The 13221-nt window shown below is 36.0% G+C and overlaps 2 protein-coding genes across 2 annotated transcripts; both read right to left on the reverse strand.

Annotated features, from left to right (window-relative positions):
• Positions 1–3663: 3663 nt before the first annotated feature.
• On the reverse strand, positions 3664–5055 carry LOC11413217 (disease resistance protein RGA2). The gene has a single exon (XM_024783648.2). The coding sequence runs from the start codon at positions 5053–5055 to the stop codon at positions 3664–3666; it is 1392 nt and encodes a 463-aa protein (XP_024639416.2).
• A 169-nt stretch (positions 5056–5224) lies between these two features.
• LOC120580528 (disease resistance protein RGA2) lies at positions 5225–11564 on the reverse strand. The gene is made up of 2 exons (XM_039834252.1): positions 11470–11564; positions 5225–6059 (listed from the first exon to the last, which is right to left on the reverse strand). The coding sequence occupies exon 2, from the start codon at positions 5989–5991 to the stop codon at positions 5260–5262; it is 732 nt and encodes a 243-aa protein (XP_039690186.1). The 5' UTR covers positions 5992–6059; positions 11470–11564; the 3' UTR covers positions 5225–5259.
• Between the last annotated feature and the right edge of the window lie 1657 nt (positions 11565–13221).

Consider the following 13221-nt stretch of genomic DNA (forward strand, 5'->3'; position numbering starts at 1 on the left):
ATGACTGGTGCCAACAACTCAACCTTGAAGTTGATTGGACGAATGAATGGACTATACCTGAGACTGATTAAAGATCCTCCCCATTGTTTTATTCTCTCCATTTGTTCCATGATCAAAGTTGTGCTGTATAAATATTAAATTGATGTCTCTAATTCTAGAAATGTGTTTTTTATATCATATATTTATTTCAAAACTATAATAATGGACATTTCTATTTTATTTAGGATCCCAGATTCCCAACCCCCTGAGACTATTGATAGCGTGCTGAGACCAATGTCTAGAGAGCCTTCCATTAGAAATGAATTGAGAAAAGGCAAAAAAACACACTATGACAATGGTGACTTGGACAGATGAACAACAAACTACTTCGAACTGACTGTGAGACTTGATATATGACCACATATCTGACTTAATACAAAGATGCACTCAACTGATCAGAAAGAAATAGGCATTAACAAACATAAATAGAGCACAAAAAGAATGTGCACAACAATTGTACAGCGCCCAGAATGCACAAAAATAGAACTAGCAACAAACAAGGGTGTGAAACAATTAGTAGATTCCTAAAATTTTGGGAATTCTTTATAAACTTTAATCAGTTCTTATGTTTAATCCATTTCAGACTCCATCATAAATAATAAACAAATCATATACAAGAATAGCCGATATAAACTATAATCATAACAGATAGTCTAAAATTATAAACTGATACTAGGTTCTTTTGTTTTGTTTTGGAAAGACCAATTGAAACTAAAAAATAACTAAAGTTACTATAATATAATATAAAAGATATTATAAGATATTTCATAATATTTTAAGTACTAGATACCTTGTGTGATAGTCCACACTTGGATGCTTTGTACTCCATCTCCAATGCTTCAGTAGCACACTCGTCCATGATGTCGTCGAGGGTGTAAGCAGCATCTTTGAGTTTTAGCAGCCAATCCTTAACATCTCTACCGATTTCACTGTCGGAGAATTGTTTCTCTTCAGCATCTTCAAGTGTAGCCTTAATTGTTGTCAGCAAGCTGGCCAGCCTGTTAAACTCTTGATCGAAACCGAGAAATAGGCTAATCTCCTTTCGAATGAGTTCGCTCAAACTACCAAGCACAATTTCAAGGACCGCCTCAGCCATCTCTTAAGCTCTGAATTGTAAAATGAATGTGTTAGTGAGGTTGGTTGTACTGTAAGTTTATGATGCGTGATGATCGACAAGGACAAGTTTTATGTCCTTTTATAGTATGAACAAAAGTTGGCAACCAATATAATATAAGCAACATTACTGGAACAATTTGTGAAGCAAGGCAAGGTTTCTCAACCATTAAGGAAGGGATTACTGATGAAACAATATTTAGTTGGGTATAGATGCTAAAGATGGTTTCTACACATTAAGGGTTTTGATTTAACAATTAATTAACGTAAAGGAAGCACTATAATCATATTCTACCTCTTTATTTTGGATATCTTTTCTTTTTAATATAGTATTACTCTTCACATTTTCCACTTTTTCTAATACCATATTCACAACTAAAGTTGTTAGCATAAGTTATACCAGAAGTGCCTTGAGAGGCTTTGGGCAAGAAGACAATTGTTTAAGACCTCTACTCTTTTTCTTTGAGATATTAAATAGTTGTTTCAGGGTTGGTGCCTTTATAGAAGGAAAAAAAAATTCTAATTTATTGCATGATTATATTACCAAATTGTGTAGAGCTGGAATATTTGGACAACTACATCAAGTAATGGACTTATCTAAGGAGAAGTTGGATTCCAATTAAGATGTTTTTATGATTTCGTTATTAGGATGTTTTATGCTATTAAATTTCATTGATTGAGAAGCTTTCCTGACTAATCTTGTCAAATCTTTAGGTTGCTAATTTAGCATTGTATTGGACTGAAGCATCAATTAATTGTACTTTCACAGGATTGATAGAATTTCTCTGTTATAAAATAGATCAAATGCGTAGCATTGGAAGACCTACGTAGGCAATAGATTCTTTTTTAACAAATAACACACATTTGTACATCAGTTCAATTTACCTATTTAATGACCAAATCATTAAGTTATAAGCAAAAAAACCTAATGAACATTCAAAACTATTATCAAAGAACATGTTCATTATTTAGATAAAATTAAAGATTGAGATACATAAAATTGTTCTAAAACTAATATTGAATGATATAAATAGGATCTGGCATCACATCTTTGTGGTGTAAGTGTTTGGTTTCTACTTTCTAACTTGTTTTGCAGGGGAGGCTTGCTCACTTCTCAACTATTTATTTGTCAGCAGGAATTGCAACATATTTGAATCTCATTGTAGAAGATTAGCTTGTAGAAAGTGTACCTTAGCTTCTTCTCCTTTCCATCAACCAGCAAACTAAATTTCAGTGAGCACAATCTAAATAAGATATTCTGGCATATATAAACATAAAAGGGGAGCAGACAAATTGAAGAAGAGAGCAGTCGACTATGAAAATGAAAGGTAGTAGCTGAAGTGCTGAACTAATGAAAGGATCCCGATTACAAGAGTTACAGCCGAGTCAATTAGGACATCGGCTATCTTATGAAATGATAACAGATATGTAGTTTAAAGTCCTTGTTGTTTAGTAAGAAATTAATGTTTTTGAATATTATTTTTCTACCATAATTACGTGATGATTTTGAATTTCTCATATCCATGTTTCTATAACTCATCATATAAAATTATAAAAAAAATTCGAAGTTATAAGTACAAACTAGTTATTCAACTCCATACAAACAAGAACTGATTCCAATTCTTCAACTTACAAAAAGTTCATTACAAAATCAAAACACTGAACAAAACACCAACCAACTGCAACACTAAGTCATAAAACCCATACATAAAATAGGATTGCGCCACCAAAGCCAAAGTTGAAGTTGAAGATCAAAATAGCCTTCCTGAGTCACTTGTCACATCTTATCGTGCACCTCAAAGATGTTCTGTATTCATTATGCAGGAAAGTTACCATTGAATACCCATCACGTTCTCCAAAAAGAAGCATTTGATGCAATAAGAAGCTTTCTCTAACTGGAATGTAATAATAAGGACATTAAGATTTATTTTTTTTGGTTCCAAATGCAATTGACATAGGGTACGTATTATATTAAACTATACCTCCTCCAATGTAGTTTTTTCTCTGTGGATATGAATGATTAACATGCAACAACATGGCCTTGCATACTTGCCAATGTCTAAGTAGGACAACCAGATAAGGATCAGATCTGGCAACAAAAAACCATAAATTAATACCACTTAGAGAAATTGATTGTCATAAACAAAAGACTTAATAAACAAATGGAATTTTCTAATACCTGATAAAATTTAATGATCCACATCTGCAAAACTTTTAATATGTGTTTCAAACTATAAAGAGCTCCCTAGGAAACCTGCCTCAACCTCAAAATATCGACCACCGTATCCCCCCTCTTTTATGTACTCATTTTGTATGTCGATATACTCAACATGAGCTATTTTCGGCCAGTCTTCACCTATTTCCCTTTGGCACCGCTTCTCTAAATTTGGGCAACCTTTCATAGTCAATGATTTTAGACCACTAAGGAGTTGGATGCTCGTTGGAAGACCAGACAATTTGGGACACGCATAAATTGTTAACTCATGAAGCAAGGTAAAGTTTTCGAAACATTCAGGCAGAGATTCTAAGGTTTGGAAGATCAGATAAGGTTAAGGACTGCAAAGAAGTCATATGTTGTAAAGCCTCATGGAAACCGTTGACTTCTGAACAGCTACCAATCACCAACGTCTCAAGACAAGTTAGATATTGAAAACCCGATGACATGTTGAACTTATTGCACTTCATAATATTTAACACCTTGAGAGAGTGTAGTCCTTTCAATACTTCATTGGTTATTGACCTGATGTTTTTGCAATGGTAAATATATAGTTCTTGGAGAGCATGGATCATGTTGGATATGTTTAGATACTTTAGAGAAGGTAGTTTCCACAATTCCGGAAGGTTTAAACAACTCTTGCAATCCACAAGCTCTAAAGAACTTAAATCTTTGAGAGAAGGGCTAGCAATCCATGGTGGAAAATGCGCACCTGTGTATCCTCCTATGCCACAAGAATAAAGTTGTTGGGCATAAGGTTGAAGCGCTTCTAGAATCTGCTCAATATTTTCTTGTAGTTGGGAGACTTCATTTCTTTCCCATGACAACCACAAATGGTTCAGTTTCTTCCTTGAAATATTGGCTTTTTTGGCATCTGCTACACTCTTAACTCTCTCTAAATTCTTGATGTGCAACTGTCCTTTAAGGTTAAGTTGTCCCAGTTCTTCCAAAAGGAACCCCCTTTTGTTGCCAACAATGTATTTGCTTAAAGTCTTTAGGGAATTCAGCTTTCCTAAATGAGGGGGCAAGCTTGATAGTGAATCACAACCTCTTAAAGACAAATGTTGGAGAGCTTTTAAGCATGTTAAACCATCAGGCAACTTTTGTAGATTATAACAAGCATCTAACTTCAAGACTTGCAAATTGTAAAGCTTGCAAAGCGATTTTGGAAGGCTATTGAAGCTACCTTCAGAAATATCTAAATATCTTAGATATTTTAGACCGCCAATTGAAGTAGGCAATTTGTTTAGTCTATTGCTCAAAAGTACCCGTAAAGAATAACATTTCAATACCTGAGGTGAAAGTTGTCCAGCATCAAACACATTGAAATTCTCCGCCAGATAGGTCTTCAATGACTTGGCATGGTGCAACTGTATTGAATTGACTATCTCAAATGAATTTTCCTTGTAAACTGAGAGGTGGCGGATACTCTCAGACACAGTAGGCAAGTCATTGTTATAAGTGATGCAACAAACTTCTCTTGTAACTGACTCAGCAAGTTCATGAACAAGATCATGCATCTTAAATGATGTAATTTGACCAAATTCATCTGTCTCAGTATCTTGGAAAAATGATCTCCAATATAATTCATTCCACACCTCATTACCAACACCTTCTGCATCCAACATTTGATTGGATGAAATGAAGCCATTAGCAATCCAAAGCTCAATCATGAAGTGCTTGCTCATAATTTCATCTTTGGGAAATAATGCACAAAAGGAAAAACACTGTCTCAATTTTACTGGCAAATTGAGGTAACTTAGTTTTAAGGCAGACTTGACGTAATCTTCACCTTCTAAACTCCATAGCTTACTTTCCTTCACATAGAGCCACTCTTTTTCTTCTCTTTTAAACCGCAAAAGACTTCCTAGTGCTATTGCCGCAAGAGGGACTCACACACACTTTTTTAGTATCTCCTTTCCTATGACCACAAGCTTTTCATCTTCTGCCTCATTTGGTCCAAACGCTCGTTGCCTAAACAATTCCCAACAGTCTTTATCAGATAGCCTAGATAATTCATGAGGAGGCACTGTCCCCATGATTTTGGCTACATTTAAAAGACGAGTAGTGACCAAAATTGAAGTACCCTTTCCACCACAAGCCAATAGAAATTTCAATCTCAGCCAATACTCTTGTTTTTGGTTCCACAAGTCATCCAAAACAAGCAAATATCTTTTTCTTCGAAGTAGAACTTGAAGTCTTTTTTGTAGTAGCTCTAGATCCAAATCCTCACCTCCATAGGCCTCCCCAGATATTGAAGTTATGATAGCTTTTGCCATTCTTTTGAGACTGAAATCTTCAGAAACAATCACCCAAATTCTTAATTCAAAGTGGTTGACTACCCTCTCGTTATTAAAGACGAGTTGGGCAAGTGTTGTTTTACCCAGTCCCCCTAGGCCTACTATTGGATAGACAGATAAGTCCTCCAATTCATATGCATCACCAACCAAAAAGTCCACGATTTTATCCTTTTCTTTTTCTCTTCCATAGACTAACGGTTGAGGTAATATTGAGGTGGTTTGGCGCCAGTCTTGAACACCAACTTTTCTCTCTCTAACCATCTCCGGTAAATGAAACTTCCTTTCTTCGGCGATTCCATCTAACTTCACTCTTATCCTCATCATTTCTTAGCAAGTTTGTAACGAAAAGCAACATGCTTTGGATGAAAAGAGGATAAGAAAGATCTTCGCACCTGTTGACGTTGTGAGATTTTAGATAAAAGGAAGAGAAAAAATAGAAAGTACCTTGAATATTATTGATGCTGACTGAATAGTAGCTTGATGCAAAATACTAAATACTAATCCCTATTTATGGGGATACATAGATCAATCATAAATAGATAACTAATTATAGAATAGTAATATAAAATCTAATAATGTGAGATACTCTAACATTATAAATTTTTTATAGAAAACAAAAGATATTTTTTTATAGTATTCTAACACATCTCCTCAAGTTAAAGCTTACTAAGCTTTAAGCTTGTTAGAAATATACCCTATAACATATAAGATCAAATCAAACCAAGTAGTATGAGAACCACAATAAACTTTCACAAATTGCACCCAAAGTGTAGAAAATAAAACAACTTATGTGGGACATGTCATCAACGGCTGGTGCCAACGACTAAACATTGACGTTGGTTGAACGAAGGGACTACGAAAGGGCAAAGACTATTAATCGTGTGCCGAGACCAATGATTGGAGTTGAAATTGAGAAAAGGAAGAAAACACATTGGTACAAGAGTGAATTGGACAAATGATCAACGAACAACTTGGAACTGACTGTGTGACTTGACATATGACTGCATACTTAACATACATAATGCTAACGAACCAATCTCAAATATTCAATATTTTTTTTTAAAACTGGACCAAAAAGAAATTCACACTAACAAGACATATATAGAGCACCAAGAAACATGCAAAACAGTTGCACAGTTATTTGATTCTCAAGTAAATAAGGGTGAGAAAAAATTATTTGATTCTCAAGTAGGATCGAACCAAGCTCTAGATACCATGTTGAAATTGTGATATTTTAGATAAAAGGGAGAGATGAAATAATAAGAGCCATGAACATTGTTGATACTGAGTGCATTGTAGCTTAATACAGAAGACTAAATACTAATCATAAACCAAAAACAAATCATAATAAAAATATGTAATACAAAATATAATCCTATGAGGTACTCTAATTATTATACTATTAAATTATAATTTGATCGTAGAAACTAATTATGTAAGATACTCTGAGTTTTGAGAATGTTTTGGTTGTTAAAGGGTGGTTTAATAAGAATGATTCTGAGTTTGCCTTAGCAAATGTTTATGCCCCGTGTGATAGTGGGAGTAGGCAGTTATTATGGATTAGATTGGGTGATTTGATAACGAGCGATAGTGAGGCTGCTTGGTGTGTGACGGGCGATTTTAATGCAGTTCGTTCAACAGAGGAGAGAAGAAGTATAGTGTCGGGTGGCCGTTTTGAAGATTACTCTCACTTTAAACATTTCATTACGAAGAATTATCTTATTGATATTGCGCTGTGTGGTCGAAGGTTCACCTAATATCGTGGGGATGGTTTGTCGATGAGTCATCTTGACCGATTTTTGTTATCCGAACCTTGGTGTCAGCGCTGGCCGAATTGCATTCAGGTGGCCCTTCCTAGAGGTATATATCTGACCATTGTCCGATAGTTTTGATGATTGATGAAGAGAATTGGGGACCCTAGACCGCAAAGGATGTTGAAATGTTGGGCTGACTTACCAGGGTATAAGGATTTTGTTAACAAAGTGGCTATCCTTTCAAGTCGAAGGGTGGGATGAATATGTCTTGAAGGAAAAATTTAAATTGATCAATGGAAGCTTGAAAACTTGGCATCAGAATCATACTCAAAATTTAGAAGGAAGAATTCATGGGGCTAAAGAGCATATTTCTCTATTAGATGTTAAAGGGGAGGACCACGACTTGGAGATGGAAGAGCTTCAGTCTTTATTGGTTGATATCTTTCTTTATCTAAGTTAAATTATAGTATCCAGTGGCAAAATTTTAGATTAAATTGGTTGAGAGAGGGAGATGTTAATTCTAAATTTTTCCACGGTATTATGTCATCATGGAGGAGATCTAACGTTGTCATACGATTCATGTTAATGGTGTTCAGGTTGATTGAGTTGTTGGTGTGCGTGATGCAGTTTTCCAACATTTTCAGACGTATTCTTAGTCAACTATGGTGAATCGACCTAGGATTGATAATCTTCCTTTTAAATCGATCACAGGGGTTGAAGGGTTAGATTTAATTAATCCTTTTCCTTTAGAGGAGATAAAGCAAGCAGTATGAGATTGTGACAGTTTCAAGAGTCCTAGGATCGGATGGAATTAATCTTGGCTTTGTTAAAGATTTTTGGGATATCCTAAAGGATGAGTTGCTGCATTTTTTTTTTGCTGAATTTCATTGTAACGGTAAATTAACAAAAAGTATTAATAGTACTTTCATAGCTTTGATAGCTAAAGTTGAGAGCCCTCAGCGGTTGGCGGATTTTTGACCAATTTATTTGGTGGGTTGCTTGTATAAAATTTTATCGAAAGTGCTTGCTAACAGGTTAAGGAGTGTTATTTTTTCGGCCCAATCAACTTTTATCAAAAAACAATAAATTCTTGATGGTATTCTTATTGCAAATGAGATTGTGGATGATGCATGTAAGCTAAAGAAAAATTTATTACTTTTCAATGTTGATTTTGGGAAAGCATATGATTTAGTAAATTGGAGCTACTTAAAAGTTGTGATGATTAAAATGAATTTTACGACTCTATGGCGTAAGTGGATTTTAGAATGTGTAACTACACCGTCGGCACCAATACTTGTGAATGGCAGCCCGACAGATGAATTTAAAATGGAAAGAGGCCTTCGTCAAGGAGATCCTCTTTCTCCTCATTTTTTGTTTTTGTTAGCGCCGGAAGGCTTAAATGCGTTGATGCAATCTTTGGTGGAGGCATATTTATTTTTTGGTTATGGTGTGGGGGACATATGTAATACTATATCCTTTTTGTTAAATTTGATTTTTATGGTAGAATTTGGTCTCTTGTTTCAAGTTGGCTAGTCTTTTCCTTGGTTCCACATGGGAATTTATTGGATCATTTAGTGCAGTTTGGAGGATTGGGGGCTATTTGAAAAGTGTCTGTTAGGCTCTTAATATTATATATCTGCGGTTTGGGTCATATGGAAAGAGAGTAATAGACAAATATTTCAGCATAAGGAAGAGCAGTTACATTATTTAATTGAACAGGTTAAGCTTCAATTCTTTTGGTGGTTCAAATCTGTTGAGATTTGGCTTCAAATTTGTGGTCTGGAAGAACAGAGAAATCGTGACACGAATTTGACATCGTGACACGATTTTGTGATGCCGTGAGCTGGTTTGCAGGGTGCCAAATCGTGACACGATCTTGAGGAATCGTGACACGATTTGCAAACTTGCTCGTTAAGTTTCCATGATAAGGACCGGTCGTACCTTGGGACGTACGCTCCAATCGTGACACGATTTTATCAGTGGAGGGCTAGTATTTAAGTATTCTTGTGCAGATTTTGAAGAGAGTTGGAAGAGAGAGAAACTTGGAAAATCAAAGGGAGTAACTCTAAGTTTTGAGGGATGTCGCGAAGGAACCAACCGCGGAATCGATATGATCAAAGTTGGAATCGTTGTATATGACCAAGTCTTTGGCTCATAGGCAATTCCTTAAGCAACAACTCTACTCATTCAAGATGGTGGAGTAAAAGACCGTGATGGAGCAATTGGCGGAGTTCAACAAAATCCTTGATGATTTGGAGAACATTGAGGTGCAACTTGAGGACGAAGACAAGGCTATACTCTTGTTGTGTGCGCTACCGAGATCATTTGAATCCTTTAAGGATACCATGCTCTATGGCAAAGAAGGCACTGTCACCTTGGAAGAAGTTCAAGCGGCTTTAAGAACCAAGGAGTTGACCAAGTCCAAGGACTTGAGAGCGGATGAAGACAATGAAGGCCTTAGTGTTTCAAAAGGAAATGGTGGAGGTAGAGGTAACCGAGGAAGCTCAAAGAGCGGTAACAAGGATAAGTATAAGTGCTTTAAGTGTCACAAGTTGGGTCACTTCAAGAGGGATTGTCCGGAGGACAATGAGAGCTCCGCACAAGTTGTGTCCGAGGAGTACGGAGATGCGGGTGCTTTGGTGGTGAGTTGTTGGGAGGAAGATGAAGGTGAGGGTTCTCACCTTGGTATTGATTCCTTGTAGAGTGTGGTTCGTCTGGAGAGACGTTAAACACTCAACATCAGCCTGGAGAGGCGGTGGTGAGAATACTCATGATCAACCTTTGAGGTGGAGTGGCAAGGTGGAAGCATAGTGGAAGTACTCATTTGGAAGTTGAGGTAGAGAAAGCTCAACTTAAGGTGGAGTTGATGACACCGGGAATGGTATGACTATGGAGACTTTGGGTGTTTATGCTCTAGTTGTGAGCATGTGAATTCTTCATGAGGACGGAAGGTACTCCGGGGTTTGAAGAATGTATGGTGTGGCTTGTGTGATTACCTAAAAAGACCAAGGGTGATCGGATGCAAGGTGATCTTCGAGGAAGCGGGAGACGTTCCGTGGTTGAAGGTGGTTTGGTGTAGTCTTGTGGAGCAACTTGGTATAGTTGAATGCAAGGGAAAAGAAAAGGGGGATTGGTGGTTGATGGTTAAAGTGACATCACCACCAAATTAGAAGTCAAGGTGGAGAAATGTTGAGATTTGGCTTCAAATTTGTGGTCTGAAAGAACAGAGAAATCGTGACACGAATTTGGCATCGTGACACGATTTTGTGATGTCGTGAGCTGGTTTGCAAGGTGCCAAATTGTGACACGATCTTGAGGAATCGTGACACGATTTGCAAACTTGCTCGTTAAGTTTCCATGATAAGGACTGGTCGTACATTGGGACGTACGCTCCAATCGTGACACGATTTTATTAGTGGAGAGCTAGTATTTAAGTGTTCTTGTGCAGATTTTGAAGAGAGTTGGAAGAGAGAGAAACTTGGGAAATCAAAGGGAGTAACTCTAGGGTTTAGAGTCTTTGATTAGAGCTTCTCTTGGGTTGGGAAACATGGTAAACACCTTGGTGAGTGAAAATCATTGAGTGTCTTGGTGAGATTGGAAAAAGGGTAGAAATTAGGGTTGTTCTTTGTGAACTTGTCAAATCTAATTTCTTGTAACTCTTTTGTATCTCTTTTGTAAGAACTCATTGATAGTGGATTGGAGAGTTCAATCTCTCCTCCAGAGTAGGTCAAGTTTGGACCGAACTGGGTGAACAATCTCTTTGGTGTCTTTGTTTTCCTCTTCCCTCTCCTTTTATCTTGTGCTTGTGTTTTATGCTTTTCACTTTGTTTCCTAGATTAGATCTAGGTGTTGTTATTGTTGATTATTGCTTGCACCCACTTTGTTAGTGGTTACTACTTTCCTTTGCTCCACACATCATACTTTGTATTGGTGTGATTTTGTACGGAATTCACAACAAAATCAAAATATGTTGCTTTTGATTTCGACTATCATTATTTCAAAAGAATACGAAAGATACTATAAGATATTTCATAACATTCTAACATACCTTGTCTGCTAGTCCACAGTTGAATCCTAGGTACTCCATCTCCAATGATTCAGTAGCACACTTGTCCAAGAGGTCGTCAAGGATGTAAGCAGCGTCTTTGAGTTTTAGCAGCCAATTCTTGACAGCACCAGTACTGTCAGTGAATTGTTTCTCCTCAGCATCTTCAAGTGTAGCCTTGATTGTTGTCAGCACGCTGGCCAGCCTGTTAAACTCTTGATCAGAACCGAGAAATAGGCCAAGCTCCTTTCGAATGAGTTCGCTCAAATTACCAAGTACAACTTCAAGGACAGCCTCAGCCATCTCTTAAACTCTGAATTGCAAAATGAAAATGTTAGTGAGGTTGTATTGTTGATGCGTGATGATTCAAAATGACAAGTTTTACGTCCTTTTATATTATGAACAAAAGTTGGCAACCAAAATAATATAATCAATATTATTGGAACAATTTGTGAAGCAAGGCAAGATTTCTCAACCATCAAGGAAAGGATTACTGGTGAAACAATATTTAGTTGGGTATAGATGCTAAAGATGGTTTTCTACACATTAAGGGTTTTAATTTAACAATTAATTAACGTAAAGGAAGCACTATAATCATATTCTCCCACTTTATTTTGTATATCTTTTGTTTTTAATATCGTATTACTCTTCACATTTTCCACTTTTTCTAATAACATATCCACAGCTGAAGTTGTTAACCATAAAATATTACTAAAGAATCATCAATTATAGTTACTTTTCAGAAAACAAAATCATAACTGACTATTTCTTTGAATACTATAAGAATTAGCCCCAGAGAGTAGGCCATCAAGGATTTTTATTTACTTAGTATAAAAGCAACTAATATTTATGTCTATTTTCTTCCTTCCAAACAGCACTTGGACTAGACATGTGCTTTTATACAGGTCAACGACGTGCTTTGCCCGATAACACTTTGAATTTAAGACTAATGCCCGAAACAAATGGATCGTGAATTATTAGGAGGTTAGTATATATGCAAGACTGCAGTCGAAAAGTTTGTGGATTTATAACATGAAGTTAATAGAAGATATTGCACAAGATTGAATAAAACTGAGTTCAGATGATCAAAACATGAAGTGTATACTTTTGAAGCATTTTAAATGCAGATCATGTCAGATAAGATACTCAAATCCACTTCTCCTGAATGATTCATGTTATGTATTATTGTATATGGCTCCTCATTGGTTGTACATAAGAAAGAATCATAAATGTTTTTCTACCTAACATGATTAGCCACAATGACATTATCATTACTTTACTTGTCAAATGTAAATAAAGATGTGTAAATTTAATACATACAAAACTTTTTTTCTCACGGTTTCTTTACTAGTTTAAACAACATTGTGTGAGGATTGAGATTCTAAAATTATATTAAAAGATTATGATGAGAGAAAAAATTATTCTAGAAGTACATACTTCACAGGAACTCACCAAAATCTGTTGGCAATTAATAACTCTTTCATGGTTTGCATAACCATACCACATAGAGGTGAAGGAGCTCAGATGAGGGGAGAGAAATATAGGTAAATAAGAGAGACTCATAAGAAAAATGGGATTTGACAGAGAAAAAGGTGAATGAAATGGAGTATGATAATACAAAAATTGAGTTACTAATAATACAACATAACTGAGCTTTAGTAACATTTGAAAATATTACTAAATCACGAAAAATGTTACTGATTATATCTAGTAACATTATTCTATCAAAAAAAAATCTAGTAACATTATAATGCC

Source organism: Medicago truncatula, chromosome 5 (assembly GCF_003473485.1).
Source record: "Medicago truncatula cultivar Jemalong A17 chromosome 5, MtrunA17r5.0-ANR, whole genome shotgun sequence".
NCBI classification, from domain to species: Eukaryota; Viridiplantae; Streptophyta; class Magnoliopsida; order Fabales; family Fabaceae; genus Medicago; species Medicago truncatula.

Coding starts and splice junctions, on each gene's coding strand:
- LOC120580528 (XM_039834252.1), bottom strand. CDS start 5,991: ATGATGAGGATAAGAGTGAAGTTAGATGGAATCGCCGAAGAAAGGAAG.
- LOC11413217 (XM_024783648.2), bottom strand. CDS start 5,055: ATGAGCAAGCACTTCATGATTGAGCTTTGGATTGCTAATGGCTTCATT.